General features: G+C 32.6%; 1 protein-coding gene across 2 annotated transcripts; it reads right to left on the bottom strand.

Moving 5' to 3' along the window:
* Positions 1-5,652: 5,652 nt before the first annotated feature.
* Positions 5,653-10,172, bottom strand: LOC110722716 (auxin response factor 9-like). 2 transcript variants are annotated; one of them, XM_021902004.1, is made up of 15 exons: positions 9,644-10,172; positions 9,346-9,461; positions 9,154-9,249; positions 9,011-9,067; positions 8,684-8,836; positions 8,457-8,541; positions 8,182-8,272; positions 7,932-8,096; positions 7,690-7,803; positions 7,523-7,595; positions 7,286-7,436; positions 7,113-7,168; positions 6,613-6,987; positions 6,338-6,525; positions 5,653-6,241 (listed from the first exon to the last, which is right to left on the bottom strand). In XM_021902004.1, exons 1-15 carry the CDS (start codon positions 9,699-9,701, stop codon positions 6,100-6,102), a joined length of 1,920 nt encoding a protein of 639 aa, XP_021757696.1. In that variant the 5' UTR covers positions 9,702-10,172; the 3' UTR covers positions 5,653-6,099. The 2 variants fall into 2 exon arrangements, with proteins under 2 accessions (XP_021757696.1, XP_021757697.1); XM_021902005.1 differs by having other exon boundaries at positions 9,346-9,458.
* Between the last annotated feature and the right edge of the window lie 8,008 nt (positions 10,173-18,180).

The raw sequence follows: 18,180 nt of genomic DNA, 5'->3' as shown, positions 1-18,180 counted from the left end.
ATATGGTCCTTCGGATTTTAACCGTCGGCACATGCTCTTCCAGAATCCATTGCTCGAATGGAGAACTGGTAGGAAGCATCACCGCCTTACCCTTGTTCCTGGCCGAAGGGACCGCGCTCTGCTTTCTCGGAGAGGTAGGAGTGGTTTTCGTCCCTGGCTAGGAAGTTTGGGCCTCGGCTAAAGGAAATGAGAGGCGGCTATGCACACTCGACTCCCTGCCGCCGAGTCGGTCAAGGACGCTTCGGCGAACAGTCTCAGGTCGCTCTCGGTGAGCAGTTTCCGGCCGAGAGGCTGAGCTGCTGCTCTTATGAGTTTCTGGCCGAGAGGTAGAGGATCCTTTAAAAAAGTGAGGGTTCTTTTTCCTCTCTCTTTCGGTCCTCCAGGTATCCTCCTCCCACTCTTCCAGCTCCCTGAAGGAGGGAGGTTTCCCCCCCTCGTGGTTGAGCTTCCTCCGCTGATGCCTGGTATGCGGAGGAGTTCGGTCACGAGGTGGAGGCATATTTTGTGCCTTCATTGCTTCCATGAGCACCGCCAGCGCTCTTGCCACTTCTTCCGAGCTGGGCCTCGTTAGAGGGGTCCTCGGCTGAGTGTGAGAGTGAGAGTGAGAGAGGATGGTCAAAGGTTGGCTTTGAGGCACTGATTGAGTCCTATGGTCGGACTAACTTCTGTTAGACCGAGGAGGACTCGGTCTATGATGAGATTGGTGAATTATGGGAGAAAGGGAATCCTCCCGGTATGATCCTCCCCCCGAACTGGCACCCTTGGAAGAGTTTCGGTCCGGAGAAGGTGATGGTGTAGGAGTTTTAGGCCTTTCGCCCGCTCCTTGACTTAGTCTCTTGTTCTTGCGGTTCTTAGCCATTGCTACTAAGATTTTTGCAAGATGATTTTGGTTGGCTTAAAAGATGTTTTGAAAGTCTTCCCCACAGACGGCGCCAAATTGTTTCGGGTGAAAACAATGGGACCTTGCCGAAGGTCCAATGAAGTGGATGAAGACTAATCTGGTCCAAATAATGTTGGTCCGAAGGTTTCCTGCACAACAAACACACGTAAACTGGCCTCGGGGGTGGATCCGAGGAAGGCCCCTCCGATGCCGAAGTCAAACAGTGTTTAGAGAGAAAGTTATGCAAGAGAGTTAATTCTTGAGGCTTTAAATGTGAATGAATCATAAATGGTCAGATTGAAGGCTTTTATACCTTAGCATGACAAAAGGAGGAGGATGACTGGGCCGGACGTAGTCATGGGCTAACCATGACAATTTGGGCCGCTGACTTTATGCTAACTTGGCTTAATGGAGGCTTGGGCCTTGACCTTGGAATATAGAATCATTTAATGACTAGGCTCAATTGGCTTAACTGGACCCAAACAATATGCATATGTAAAGTTTGATTATACACGCACTCACGGTCGCACGCACTCACGCAGTAGTGCCCCTGCGTCACTGAGTCAAGATCGAATTCTCTAATTTGGGTGTGTTATTCGAAATTAAATTATAATATTTTCCTGTTTAAGTGATTGCAATTTTTTTTTTTTTTGGTAAACCAATTTAATGATTGCAATTTATAGTCCCTAATTTGAGATGATTCTAATGTAGTCTTATGACTTTTTACTACCACAATTTTCCAAAATGGACGACTGAGATTATTTTTTTTATTATTTATTTTTAATTAGTAATTTTAATTAAAATAATTTTTTAATCATATTAAATACTCCGTACATTTTATCTTCCTGAAATTATTTCAAAATATTTTCAAAATTCTAGAAATAAAAAATATATATGTATAAAAAATAATTTTAAAAAAAAAGAATTTTTGATTAAAATTACTACTTAAAAATAAATCAAAAAAGAAATAATCTCAACCATTTATTTTTTTAAAAAATTATGATAGCCAAAAGTCATATAACCTCATTAGAATTTTCACCCTGATTTGTACTATAAGGTGGTAACATCATGCATGTAAGTATGTTACAGTTCCTCCCTGTGTTTATGTGTCTAACCTCCTCTCAAAAGTATGAATAGATCATCCACTATTTTCAATGTATTCCTATTACCAAAAACATTATGTGTACTTGATTTTTATGATCAATTACAACATTTAATTGTAGGCTAAATAAATCAAATTAAAGATTTAACTCTTTCAAAGCTCAAACTTGAACCTCTCAAATTTTATTGTCCTTTAATTAAGACTATAACCAATTAACCAAGGACTAGAAAGGATTCTTTAGGATCAACAAAATGCGGTGCAAGTCGAATCTAGCTTAAGACTGCTCAATGGGCTTGATCACTGTATGCACCAGGCGGCTTAGGGCATGTAGGGCCACTGCCTGGTGGTGGGCAGGGTGCCCCATTTCTGAAGTAACACCTACACTCCCAGAAATGTACGTCGCCGCCCGGTGCCACACATTCTGGTAGTATAAGCCCTACTCCACGGTAACAAGGCCTGCATGTTTCTGTGCATTGTTTAATGTCAGGGCACCCTCCAGGTACTTGTGCAAAATATGTGCAACTTTCCCCTTTTGTAATTCCTACATACAAAAATAAACACCAATCTATAAAAATGACAAATAAGATGAAAGTGAAATTGCATGTAACACATAATCATCTAGAAATAATAGTTACATGCGTCATATACTATTATAAATTTATATACATATTGATTAATTGGACTAAAAATGTCACCTTTTTCGAAAAAAAAATAATAATAAATTATCTCTTTATAATTACTGCAAAGTAGGTCATATTTCTATTTTAAGCGTCTAAAAATAATACAAGTACAACTCGTTACTAGTTTAATAAGCTAAGCTAGCTAGATTTAACTTAAAATCTTTGCCTTAACAAAGAAGAAGAAGAAATAACTCAAAAAAATTGAAGGAGAAGAACAAATCACCGTACCAAAGATGGAAGCAAGGATAATCAAGAGGAGGAAAACCGTAAATTTAAGCATTGTAATTTAATTGCAAAAAAGACTTTGACGTCTTAAGCTTGGATTTTCATTGCTTTCAACTCAAGGGAAAAATGCTTTTATAGAAGCCACATTTTTTGTATTGTAACATTTATTTTGAGTATAGAAGTTGGCAAAACATATAAGTTGCATATGATGATAACAACATTGACGACTGACGAGTGTTATTAAAAGCGGGGTTTCTGGAAATGGGTAGCAAAATCTCATAGGATTGTGTAGAGATTTAATGAAGAAGATATTTTTTTTAATTGGCTTCCTAATCGACTCATGTTACTCTGTTTAGTGTTTAATAATGCAAAGTGCGTCACTTTGCATACTCGTGCTTTAATACCGTAAAGTTGTTACAACGGTTAATTCAGACGAAGTCTAAACAAGTTTGTTTCATTGTACTCCGCAAATATTATGTTGACCGAGTACACATTGTTTCGTTGTAAAAATGATAGTTTTTTTAGAACACGTTTTAGATAGCTAGTGATGATTTTGACTTCTATAGTGGGGTGCAGCCGTGCAAGGCATCCCTTAGTGAGATTGTTGATTCAATGACCCATATTGGCCATATAGCATGGTCATTGACGCATGGTTATCTGTCAGAACCTCTACGTGAGTTGGGAAGCCCTTTTTTAATTTCTAATGGAAGAAGAAAATTATGTTAGCAATTACTGGTAGCTCCCAACAAAAGGACTAAGGATATGTTCTGTTCAGCTTAATTTTAATTCAGTTCAGTTCTAATCAGATCATTTCAGTACAGTTCCTAATTTTCTTCTCTCATAAACAATTCATTTCAGCTCTATTCAGTTCAGTTCAACTACAATCAGTTCAGTTCAGTTCAATAAATCAGAATAGGCCCTAACTTAAATGCTTAACCTTTAAGCGGATGATCAATGAAAATACTTTGATATATAAAATATAAGTCAAACTATTACGAAATAATAGGGAGTTTAATGCCCTTTATTAACCATTAAATTTGCCATTTAGTATCTTAGAAGCAACGGTGAAAGACAACATAGTTATATAGATCGAAATCCATCTCTGTATTAATGATGTTGTAAATACCACATACATGTCTTTTGCAAAAGATATACAAGTCATTTCAAAATTTAAAGAAACATTCATCTTTGATTCCTCGTCGTAAAAGGTGTAATAAATAATTGTGAGCTTAATATAGCTTATAATCTTTTATATTGTAGATTTGCAATGGATCACTATCCTTTAATTATATTGCAAATCAAGGCCCCTTTTAAATTCCAACTTTAACAATACTCGTGAATTACCATCAAGCGAACAACTAAATTGAACTTTCTGATAGCATAGGCCCATCAAAAACTTAATTGTCTTTGTAAGTTACATTCTGCTATCTGCCTTTTTCTTCTATCTTGGATGAAATAAGACCACCATATCATCTCTATCCTCTAGTCTAACTTCTTATCAAGTTATCAATCACGACAATTTAACCCGCTTAACATTCATTTACAATTCCATAACACAATCTTAAGCTTCATTCTGAAAACCTAAAATATCAACACTTATTGGTCAGGACGACAAATGACATGGTGGTACCAAGCTACAGGTACTCATTTGCTATCGAGGAGAATGTACAGAATGAAGGATTACATTACTTACACGGTTACACCTAGAATAAAACATGTTGCATTCACGCTGAACAATAAGTTGTACACACCACAAATACTTGCATTCTTGTTATCATAGTAGCATAGTGCATACATTAGTGTGTGTTGATGTTGCATACCATTAGCTTGAAGGAATCTCTGACAAACCATATCCTGATTTCTGAATTGGATAAACCATATCCTGAAGTGTCTCCTTTAGTACGTCCTCACGATAGATTAATTGGATTTGACTTCTTCCATTCTAGAAATAGAAGATCCAAATTCTAATAAATCTTTATCCTGCTAGTTTATGGAGTGATAGGTAATATGGGATCGAAATATGGATAAATTTACACTTGATCTTCCTCGGAAAAGAAAGAGATTTCCCCAATGAATATTTTTAACATTAAATATATAAACAAAATTAAGCCGTTTATAAGCCCAAATTAGATTTCATTCCAAAATCAATAGGCAATGGCTAGAGTAAGATTTCATTCCAAACGACAACTATGTCTCCAAGCTCCAACTTATGCAGTTGAAGAAGTGAAAAATAACCTATAGCATACTAAGGAGAAAAGGATGGTAGAAAGGAAATCTCCATATTCTGCATAAAAGCGGCTAGACTTAACTTCAAAGAAATTGCAAATTCACTATCCAAAACTTATCATTCTCCTTTGTAATACACAAAAATTGGAAATGAATTCTTCAGCTACTCCCTATATCACTTGAAAGGTACAAAGTTTGTCCTTTCGAGTTTGCCCCATCTTTCTATCTGATTAGTCCCCTTGAAGGCTTGAATTTGCCCCGAACTACAAATGGTCATAAAGAAACACATACATTCCGTCCCGACGTATTTTCTCTTCCCAGAAACTTTACCCTAATAGGCAGCTTAGGAAGGTAATAATGTAGTCACACTTTCACAGCTAAAGCAAGAAAATGTACCAACTTCAGAATCTTTTATACTTGCAAAGTTGCAAGAATCATCCCATGTAGTCCACTAAAACTAGTTGGTCTACATATGGTAGAGATATAACAAGAAATTACTCTACTTTGTTTGTATATACCAATAATACCATAAAACTGGTAAAGGCAAAATAAATGACTAAATTGCCACAAGCCAAGTACAGTTATTTACAAACCAAACATAGAAAAGAGAAAGAAAGAACCACTAAAAATGGCTTAACATTTTATATATTCACAACAGTCTAAAAGTCCTAACATTTCTATCCCTCTCTCTCTTCCCACTAATCACCCTGATGATTTGAAATTGATTTTTAACACTTGAAAAAAACCCAACTTTAGTAGTTGGCTTTTAAGACTACTACTTAGCCTACCAAGTTTTTATAAAATAACTCTCTAAAAAGTGAGTTGCCAACAAAAAGGAAAAGAATCCTTTTTCTCTAAGCTCACCACATTAGCACTAACAAATTATGAAACAGTTTCCATTTCATCAAAATGAATTAAAAAGACTAAAAAAAAAAAAAAGGATTATCACCCAGAATCAAGGTACTAAAGTTTTGATTAACAGCCCTTCAATTCCCAGAAGATTCCATGCTTACAACAGTGCCATCACCTTCTAATGACGACGAGGAGGGCAACTTGCATCCCGCACTCATTTTCTTCACTTCTTGGCTTGAACATATGTAAAGTTTCTTGGCCATGCTACAGAATTCACTGTATGAAAACAAATATAAAAACTGAATCAGCAAATTTGGAAATGGACAGTTTTTTGTTTCAGTTTAATGAGACCGAGAGAGAAAGAAAACTCACAGCCAAGGATCATCGCCCACAAGCATCCTATCGCCTTCATCATCTGTGAATACAATTTCCCATTTAACTCTGGGCCGAAGTTGTCCTTTTATATCGAAAAGCTCTTCCAATTCGTCAATAAGCTGATCATAGCTTTCCAGCGTTGTCAAATCAACAGCCCGGCCAACAGCAACACCTTGCATTTGCACCTATTCCAACAAATGTTCTTATTAGACTAATTAACTAAAAAAGAATTAGGATCATAGGGTACTATCTTATGCATCACTTGTATATACCTTTGTACGACTTCTGGTAGAGGAACCCTGCTTGCTTGGCATATCTTTGGATGAAGCCAATGGTAGCATTTGCTTCTTTTCTTGAGAAATCTTTAAAAAATCTGATTTTTGTTCAGATTCAGCAGCTGAGTCTAAGCTGCGCCCCTGTTCCTCTTTGGAAACTCCATTCACATTCGGCTCTTGCACAAAGTTCTCCTCCACAGTTGTCGGTGTGGAAGGTTTCATTAGGTCAATACCAAACAGCCTGTAGCTTGAAGTGGTCTCAGTTTTCTTCCCAACTTCAGTTAGGTCACCACTTTGTTTTGCAGACTGTGGGGTTGCATATCCAGAGAAAACGGACCATGCAGTTGCAGTTTTACAATCCTCGATTTCTCCCTGAAATCAAACTTGCATGTAAGATAGAGAAAGTATAGCAGACTAGCAGTAATCCAAAAGAAATCCAAATGTCGAGATTCTTGATAATAAATATGTTTAATGAAATTCAAAGACTCAAGACTGACCTGAGAGTTGTCATTAATGGGGTTCCGAGAAGTTGAATCATTAACTGACATGGAAGCTGCAAGTAAAATGGTGGAAATTAGGAACGAAAGTTGAGAAGAAGAATCTAAGCAACATTAAAAATTTTGAGCTCGAAAGACAAAATAAGGAGTAATGCAGAAAATGCTTCTCTAACCATGGCCAGGGATTTCAACAGATGGCCGGGGCTTTTTGTTCTTGACAACAGGATCTACAACATCTAAAGCAGCAGGATAACCAAAGGGTTCAATCTCCCATGGAGACACCCTATCTGGTCTAGGAATGGATGTGGGTTCGTCCCATTGAATCTACAAAAGAAGGTCAAATAATAAGAAATTTGACTACAAAGCGCAGCAACTTCATAATTGGACACAGAAAAGGAGGGCTTATGAACCTTCAACGATCTCCATTTAGAATCCTTCCATTGGGGTGAGAGTTCCTCAACACCAACAATTGTACCTGTAAACCTGTTGAAATCACCGAATTTAAGAATAGATTAGAATATTTAATGGCAACTCTAATCTAGGAAACAAATCTAACTGACACGTGACGTTCCAATACCTTCTCTCTGGAGTGTCGTCCCCTTCAAATCTCATCTTAAACCTCATGCCCACTTTATAATCATTGGCAACCGACTGCAAGTATTTGTTCAATCCTACGATGAACTGACTCATCCTGCTTGTTTTAAGATGAACCAAAACCAACTGATGTCACAAAAATACTATAGTTCTCGACTCCTATCATTGGAAGACAGCAACAGACTTACAACTAAATTACAGTTCATAATTAGTAGTGAAGCTTACCTTGGCTTATAATAAACCACAAAGTAGGTATTAGTAGTGACAGCATGGGATGCAGTAGCAAGTACTCCGAGGTGCATGCTCTGACTTGAGATCACAGAGGAGGGCATGCTGCTCTGTTGACGGGCAACACGACGTACCCCAACTAGTAATTCACCCTTCTCTCCTCTAAACAACCAAATGACGAACATTAATACAAACCCACAGACAATTTGCAAACAAAATACTAGTAATTTCGGAACAAGCAATATACCTGAGGAAAACAAAAGAATCACCAGCAACTAATCTTTTTGAAGTCACAAAATGACTCCATCCAGTTGTAAGCAAATGCCTCCGAGGTTGGCCTACACGAGTATGAAATGATTGGTGAGAACGTTAGGTGGTTTCTAGGCAACCTTATGCATGTGATTAAAACAAGGTAGCAAGCAGCTTTACTTTCAACAATTTGGTGTATTTACTAACCTATGAAAATTGAGGATTGTTTGATTAATGAATTGAACATCACATTGAACTACAAAATGATCATACCTCTGAAGATATGCTTAAAGCGCCACGGATAGCCATGAAGATCTTCGGCTGCCAACTCTTGAGATGGAATTTGTTGTGTCATGTCCTAAGAAAGAAAGAAAAAAAACACGAGAATTCAATCAATCAATCAATCAAAGCCTTAATCCCGTAAATGCAATAATCATCAAAATTCAGCAGAACCACAAACTAAAAAATTGAGCAAAGATTTAAGACAAACAAGAATATACCAAAGGAGGAAGGCATTCATTCGCGTGTTTGCGAAGAACGGAGAATCCACCATGGGTGCTGGTGTCGGAGGCAGTCAAGACCTTAGAAAAGGACCTAATCGCCGGCCTCGGTGGCTCGGATGGATATTCATCAGGAGTAAGTGGTTCAGTTTGCTACACACAAAAATAACAAAATTTCCAAAACAAACCACAATTTCAGGAGAAAATCAAAAAAAGCAAACACCCCAAAAAGAAATTTCAACACAAAAAGTAATAAAATCAAAATCAAAAGATGCAAAGGCCTTGTCAAAATCAAACAAATTAACAATCATTTTCAAAGAGTCTTACATCTACTTCTGGCAGTAAAGTTATTTGTGCATACACTTCATCTGTATCTTTTTCAGCCTACAATTAAACAACCAAATAATTAATTAAAACATTATAATATAAAAAATAAATAAATAAAATAGCAAAATTGAAAGAACAATTACCAGCAAATGAACGTTCAACACACGACATAAGATCTTAGAATTTAGATTAAACATGTGAATTCTCTGATTTAATTCCTCATTTGTCGAAGCTTCCAACTACAAACAATTTTGCAAATATTCATCAAAATTTACCCAAAAATAAAATCCTTCAAAAAATTAAAAACCCAAAATTATATGAAAAATTACACTCACTTGTTCCATATGACCTTGAGGAAAATAATAAACTCTCTCATTAACGCGCGGAATTTCCACCAGTGGACCAGCACACGCCCTCCATAGCTCTGGATACAGAACATCACCACCCCCTGCTAAATTATTCACAATTTCACAAAAATTATAAAATAAATAAACCCAATTTATACTAATTGAAGAAATTCACAGGAATTAAACTAATAAATTTGGAAAATTTTCTTTAATAACAAAAAAAATTAAGAAATTCACAGGAATTAAACTAATAAATTTGGAAAATTTTCTTTAAAAAAATATGTACCTGAATCTCGAACACCAGGAGATAAATTGGGTTGCCCAAATGCCATACTATTTGCCATAAATAATCTTCTGCTTCTTCAAATCTTAAAATCTTAAAATGAGTTGAAAAGGGTAACAAAAAAAATACAAAGCTTCTGAATCAATCAATAAATACTCAATTTATCACCAATATTATTGTCTGCAATTAAAGCTCCAACCTTTGGAGTTTCGAAACGTTTGTAACTGCTAATAAAAATACCACCCCAAAAGATTAAAATCACACAAAACCCACTTCTCTACTCCCCGGAAAACCGCTCTTTAGCTAAACAAAACCGCTTAAGAATTCGAGTAAAACCAGGTTTTTGTTCTTCTGCTGTTGTAATGTTGTTGGTGTTGGAGTTTTCTCTCTAATTTTATTTTTTTTTGGGTTAGTTTGATTTGATGGGGAAATGAACGCCGTTAGAGAATCCCAAAACCGCTTTACGCGCGTCTTATTATACGCATCCTCTAACCCCGTTTGTTGTTGCCTTTCACCGTGTCATGACTCACACGGACATCACTTCTTTCTCTCTCCTTATTTTAGGACTAATAAAGTAAGTTTTCAAAAAAAAAAAAAAAAAAAGAGTAATTTTTTTTTTTTTAAAGGAAATAAAGTAAAGTTTTTCATTTATAAAAAACTATGCTTAACTAGATTTGTAAATAAAAAAGACCTCTAACTGATGAAAAAAAAAAAAAAAAACAAAAACTGACTCCAAGCTTTTTGAACCAAATTGGTAAAAAAAATATAAGAAAATAAACAAATTACCACTTGGGATTAGCCTTTTTTTAACCAAATTCTCTCAAATTTATTTTTTTTGTCAATGTGAGTTTTTTTTCATTTACCAATCTGGTCAATTGGCCAAAGAAAATATGAAGTAAAAATCTTACTTCATATTGATTAGAAAATTTAGAAATACTATGACTTTTGATCGATCTTCCCTAACTAACTGGCCCTTCCGTGAATTATTCCAAAATAATATTAGTACCACCTTTGTCCCCAGGGCATTTGTTTTAAATAGAATAAGACCGGTTGATAACCGATTTTAGCAAGTTAAGTGACATGTTTTGCAATACTATAATTAGTACTCTATATTATTATTTTTTTATATTAAATACTCTGCATTAATTTTTTCAATTTATTTTGTAAAAAATTTAATTTCAATTTTAATATGAATCTTAAAAGAGTCAATTTTAATAATTATATTGATAAATTTATTGAATAAATATTACTCCGTAATTAATTAATTAATTAAATAGTTATACAAGTCATACAACTTAGATTACCGATTTTTTAATTCTATTTATCTAAAGTGGATTATGGAAAGACGCTCAAAATTTATTCTTGACAATTTTTTGTACTAATAATTACACGATATACTCGTAGGATATGTTTTTTCACTTTATTGATTTTATCTAATTTGATTTAAATTTCTTAAGAAAAAATATACATCAAATAGGTTCTTTTTGGACTTGTATTAATGTATATTTAATTAATGTGTAATTTTTATAATTAAATATATTTAGTGATAAAAAAAATTCGCACATAAATTTATAAAGTATGCTTAGATTTTTTTATTTTTTTTCTGATGATCTGATCAACTACAACTAATAAGTTCCTGAAATAATAAAGGTGAATTAAACATAGCCGTAACACCATTTTGATGACTTTAGGTTTAATCTGATATCGCATAAATTTATACATAATTATAAAACTACAGCGTACTACAAAAAGTATGTAAAACAAATGGGATCAAAACCAATGTAAATTCAGGTCATCGGGCAAGGTTGGATCGGGTCATTTCGATTTTTGAATTATTCTTAATCTATATGCTCATGCAGATTAATCATGTGATTTAGTTATTTAGGATTGAGAGATGAGTTTATGACAAACTTTATATATAGATAGTGCAAAAAAGAAATGATGCAACTAATTATAAGCAAAGATGATAAACAAAATAAAATACAGAATTTTATAGTACGTATATAAATAGAATGATTCCATACTGTTTGTAGGGAAGCATGGGTGCTTTTTATTTTATACAAATGAATTTATATAAATGTAAGATTTAGTAATGGTATTATTCGAATTGCTATATTTTGACAAAGTAACAGATTGGAAGACATCTATGGAGAATATATAATTATAATTGATAGACTTTCAAATACTAAGAGAATATGTGATGACTTACCTTTGCTATATGGAGGAATTCTTCAAGAATATTTTTGTATATGTTTTGTGGAGTAACTTATTGAATGGAATTTGACAGTGATTTAGACCATTGTATTTATAGCTTGAAAAATCTTAATGATATAGAAATAATCTTTTATATTTGGATGATATATTAGTAAATCTTAATAGAAGGTAATGTGAGATTATGGACAACTAATTGCTATACATATAAGAAATGGTATCATTAATAAATCATTTATTTCCCTTTTAATATGATTTACACAGCTAATAATTCACACATTATTACACATGGACCCTTTTTTAAAAACAAAAATGCATTATTGTATGTAAATTTTGGAAATTAAACTTAATTACTATCACTTGAGATGGTATCTATAAAGACTACTCGTATAAACGATAGAAGTGAATTGGGCCCAACTGGTTTAGATAATATCCAATTAAAGGTGTTAATGATACGTATATTCGGTAAAGAGGTAGTGATGTCACATTTGTATGTGTGAATTATGTGATGCCACACACATAAATTTTTGTTATATACTTTGCATGATAAGTCAATAAGCAAAAACCCTATGATGTAATAACCTATTATTGCCCTTTGATATGTTCCACTTTAAGCTAAGGCTTATTTACGTAAGAAATTGAGTTGTACTCTAAAATGTTTTACCAATAGCATTTGTCCTCTAACTTCTAAATACCTTAATATTTAACATAGTATATGAATAATTTGCAATAAGTTTAAAAGGTTTGGATAAGATAACAAAGGTGTTTCAATGAACGGGTAAATCAACGATTTTGTTATTGAACAACAATAGTGGTCATGCACTATCCCTTTAGTTCTTATTAACAAACGAATTAAGAGTAGAAAATTTATCACATCATAGAGCTAAATTCCACTACTAGATTAGTTGATTTCAAACGTGCTAATTATATAAATCAAAACCTAAGCGAAAGACCAAGATTGAGGTTGTGAATTCAATTGTATTATGAATTGTGATGTTGAATTCATTAGTATTATTTTAAGCTGTCCTGGAAGAAAATGAATATACAATGCTAAAACCTAGGGCTGAGCAAAACTACATACCCGAAAAACCGAAAACCCGAAAACCCTTCCGTTACCGTTCCGAAAATTAAGGTACCCGATCCGATAACCATAACGGTTCGGGTATCCGTTCCGATAATTTGTTATCAGGTATGGTTTTTGAGTATCATTTTAAAATTAACGGTTTCCCGTTCCGTTCCGATAAGCAATTTTTTTTTTCCTACTTAAATCTATCTTTTCAATATTTAAACTCTTACATTACTTCGTAATCACTATATAATATCAATAATTAGTAATGTTATTAATAATTTGGTCAAGATCATGTGGTATTGTTGTTAATTAGTGTTAAAAAAATATCATAATAACTAATTTTTTAAGTTTTATTATCACTATTGGATACTTTATTAGGTATGCGATAACCGTTCCGAAAATCCGGGTACCCAAAGTCCGGGTACCCGAACTTATCGATTCGGGTTATGGATATCACTTTTAGTGATATTGGTTATCGGGTACCCGAACCGTTAGTACTAATGGTATGGGTACCCGTCCCATGCTCACCCCTACTAAAACCTAGCTAAGCAAAATATCAAGATCGATGATGTGAATACAATTGTATTGTGATGTTTAATTCATTTCATTTGAGTACTATTTTTAAGCTTGAAAATGAATACAATGCTTCATATATACTTCAATTCTTACAATACATTTCATATTGATATTATTCTCACTTTTGAAAAGATCTATATGAAACAAATGGTGTATGTACACATTCATTAATTGTATGTTAAGCTAGATGAAGGCAAATATGTTGATTTAATATATCATGCTAAGTTCCTAATGATTAATTTTGCGCTTAGGCAGGCATAGCGGTCAATAAATTTGAGATTATGTTAGCGTTTGCATTTGTTATAAATTAAATTAGCCACTATATCTTTCTATTATTTTCATACATTCATGTCTAAAATTAAATAATCATATATTATTTGAAATAGACTTTACGATATCTTATTATTAAGCTTAATATAATGAACTCATTTTTTTAAAAAAAAAATAAATATATAAAATAATAAAATAAAAAAATCTTAGCTAACATCATATCTAATTCTGTTAAAAGATATTATACTTCTTTTTTCGTTAACATCATATATTTAAATTCAAATTCTAAAATAGAATTTAACTTATGTGTTTTTTTAGATTAATAACTAGGTCATCAGTAAAGAAATAAAAAATCATAGGTTAATCACAATGCTTTCAAATTGTCTAAAAGATTACGTTGGAGAAAATTTTCCTTTGGCGGAAACTTATGCTATCCATACCATGTATCTCGTAATTAGATATGCCACAACATCACGTGTCTATTGATGTGCGCCAATTTATGCATAGAGTTCAATAAGTTTGGACTTTATATTAACACTCACACATAAAACACACATGTCTATAGATGTGCACTAAGCCATGCATATAATTCAGCAAACCTGGGCTTCACATTATCACTATCACATACAACACGTGTCTATTGATGTGCGCCAAAACCGTACATACAATTCAGTAAATTTGGGCTTTACATTTTTACTTACACCATACAACATGTGTCTATTGATGTGCACCAAGCCATGGATAAAGTTCAATAGTTAGGTTTGCGTTTTTATTTTTTATATTATCACTTACGTTAATTGTTACTTTTTTTTTTCATCTGCCACAGTCACGTAAAAAGTAAATTATCATTACTTGAAAAAGAGTTGCAAATTTGTTGCTATACTTAGCTTAATTATAAGCTATGGACATGTCCTTTTTATATAATCCTAGGTAAATCAAGATAACATTACATTGCAATTCAAATAGTATAATGTGGTTAGAGATAGTCACATCTAGAACACACAAATATTTCAATAATTACAAAAACATTAGTACTAGTACTTCATAATGTGGGGGACCTTCCTTCTTTTTCATTCATGATGTGGGCAGGCCGGCAAATTGCAAAAATTGACAAAACTTAACTAATTTAATTTAGAAAATCATGGTTAAGTTATTTTTTAACCATGGTTAGATTCTTAAACGGGATCAAAAGGATGTTGGTGTAATGTTGTGGTAAGGGACAACAAAATCAATTAACGGAGCCGTTAGTTAATAAGTAGGTTGACACATATTGACTGAATAGTAGTGGTAAAAGTAAAACGGCGTCGTTTAGGAGCGCGTGACTTAACGGGAAAGTGAAACAACAGTGACGGAAGAGCTGCCGTTACCGCTAAGTCTCGTCACTATCACTGTCTGCTTCGCGGCAGGCAACACGGTTGGCTAGAGGAAACCCGGCAGAAAATTTTGGGCCTTTTTTTTAATATGATTATTTTATTAATTTTTTTTACATGTACTAGGAGTACGACTGTACGAGTAGTATTTTTCAATTTTAAGACATGGGAAGAATCTTTAATAATAAAAATTATGCTAAAATATTAGTTTGAATTGTTCAATGAATCAATGCACTAATTACATGTGTTATCTGTTTTCTGTTGGGTGTTTTATTTGAATTCATAAAAATCATAATAATTGACATAGTCAAATTTAACATCGATGTTAAATTGTTAATGTAATATTTTGACTTTATAAAATACTTTTGTTACATATAATTTGCAACTTTTGAAGATTATTTATGAGTTTAAAAATGCAAATGTTTCAAATAATAATAAATAGTACTTCCTCCATTTCTTTTTAGCTGACACGTTTCTTGAGTTACGTTTGTCATCAATACACAAATTCAATTATTAATATCTTAAATTACCTGTAAACAAAAATTATAAATTTTTTTTTGATATTTTGAAAATATATATTGTGACAAATCTAACAAGATCCCACTTGGCTATATTTTCGTCATATATAAATCACAATACATGGTCAAAGAGACGTGTGTATATAGTGCTAAAGGCAAAACGTGTCAACTAATTAAAAATGGATGTAGTATATAACAATTATAAATTCAAAAGCATGAAATCTTCAACTATGCTATTTAGAAAGAACAAAGGAAATGAAATATAATAAATAGAGTATCGATATAAAAAAAATATGGAACATTATATATACAATACTTTGATAAAATTTGTTTTTAACGCATTACTAAAATATTATGTTCAAAATTAATATTGTCTTTGTTTTTTTTTATTATATGAATTACTTTCTAAAATTAGGGCAGCTAACTCGCACGATGCGAGCGCCATATCTAGCATATTCGGAAGTTATTTTGGTTTGACCTTAAATCATAAATTTAGTTGTTGATATGTAACAACTATGTTTAGGGGTATAATTGTCCAAGACAACTGCAGTTTTACCATCTATAAATAAGGAACTGTAAAAATGTTGTTTAGTTAAACATGAAAAAGAAGTCTTTACATAAAAAAAATTTATATAGTGTATTGATAAAAAAAATTAAAAAAATAATGTGATTTTTTTCTATTTACAGCAATTAAGATTTTCTAAAAGTGTTTTTTTTTTCCTTGTTCTTGCTAAGGAAACAATTATATATTTATATTTATATATCCACTTAAGTTATCTAAGAAATTTCACCTCCAAGTTTTTAATGACAAGATTGACAACCATATAAGCATTATTAATAATTAATAAAAAAAAATTATTAATTCACTTTTTTTTTTTTGAGGCAATTATTAATTCACTTAGTTTATTTAGATAGTACATACTTCCTCCGTTCTTTTTTACTTGACCCGCTTTGACTTTTACATTATTTACCAACCCACCTTTGACCGTCTTTTGAGAATTATAGGTAAAAAAAAATATATTCATGTAAGATCTTGTTAGAATTGTCTAAATAAGTATTATCACAATATATAACTTTTATAATATTAACTTATAGAGTATTAAAATTATTGATGGTTAAAATTGTGCATTGGCAAGCGTGATAAAAGAAACAGGTCAAGTAAAAAGAACTGCGGAAGTAGAATATAATGCGACTTAAATATAACCCTGTTTATTAATGTATTTTATGCTCATGTTATTGATAAATTAAGTATAAATTAAATTATTATTGTCACCACCAAAATGATATTAAACTATTAATCTATGTTAATGTTACCTAAATTTGATATAATAATGGGTCTAAAAAGTGTTCAGTGTAACTACTTTTATTTTAACAATCTCTTTTGTCCACGAAAATCTTTTCATTTAAGCAAAAAATAGACAATAAAAGCAATGTTGAATATCTTCTCAGTTTCCTCACCATCACTCTCTCTACATCGTTAGGATATATCGTCTACCAAACGTACAACTAGTCTCTCATTTAATGTGAGGTGTATCAATCTTCTTCATCATCGTATATTACCTTTTTTTTTTTTGAAAACCGCTCATCATATATTACCTTAATTTGAAAATGATCATACTATAAATTTTGTAAGAATTAATATCTCAAAGTAAATTTTGAAACAAAATTAATAAGGTACATACCACACGATTTTGTGAATTCTTATGGTCAAATTTATGATTTAAGACGGAATCTTTGTATTCTAGTGGAAACATTAGAAAGAAACAAATAAAGAAATTGCATATGGGCTTTAGTTGTTGTGTTAGAGTTTTCACTTTCACAAAAATCACAGCTATATACCCCCTCCGTTTTTTTATATGCATCACTTTTCTTTTATGGGTGTATTTTTTAGATGCATCACTTTTATATTTGGTAAAGTTATACTATATTTTATTATTTCTCTCTCTTACTTTAAACCCCATTCAAATTATTTTATCATTTCTCTCTCTTCTATGTCCCCACTTAAATAATAAAATATCTATTCTCTCTCACATACTTTCTCTTTCATGGTCCCCATAATACTTTTATTATAATAATTTATTCACCCACTCACAATATTATATTTATCTCCTAAAATTATGTGCATTCCCAAGTGATGCATATAAAAAAAACGGAGGGAATATGAAGTATGAATTATCTTAACTCTCCTTGTTAGGTGGTTTTTGTTGGCATCTCTTGATACCTATTAGCCTATGTCCTTTGACATACTCTACTTTATTATCTCACATTTTACACATGAGTTCCTAAGTTCCTTGTACTCCATGAAGATGGTGTACGTAGAAGCAATGCATGCAAATGATTTGAGGATGGAGTATTATTGTTTACTTTAGTGTTTGAGGTTGAATCTCTCATCAATTTACATCTATCCTTTATTCCAGTAGACCGATTTTAAAATATATGATCATGATCATTGCATCATGTATAATTTTAACAGATTCATAATGTTTAAATTATAAATTGTTGCAATTATCACTTTAAGAGTTGTTT

This window comes from Chenopodium quinoa, unplaced genomic scaffold (genome assembly GCF_001683475.1).
Source record: "Chenopodium quinoa cultivar QQ74 unplaced genomic scaffold, ASM168347v1, whole genome shotgun sequence".
NCBI lineage: Eukaryota > Viridiplantae > Streptophyta > Magnoliopsida > Caryophyllales > Amaranthaceae > Chenopodium > Chenopodium quinoa.
The sequence above is the reverse complement of the archived record's forward strand: the minus strand, read 5'-3'. Positions and strand labels throughout refer to the sequence as shown.

Excerpts from the sequence above, each read along its gene's own strand:
- LOC110722716 (XM_021902004.1), bottom strand. The coding sequence starts at position 9,701 with ATGGCAAATAGTATGGCATTTGGGCAACCCAATTTATCTCCTGGTGTT. Across the intron at positions 9,250-9,345 it reads CTCAAGGTCATATGGAACAA|TTGGAAGCTTCGACAAATGA; the intron begins GTGAGTGTAATT and ends AATTGTTTGTAG. Across the intron at positions 6,526-6,612 it reads CTACCAGAAGTCGTACAAAG|GTGCAAATGCAAGGTGTTGC; the intron begins GTATATACAAGT and ends TTGTTGGAATAG.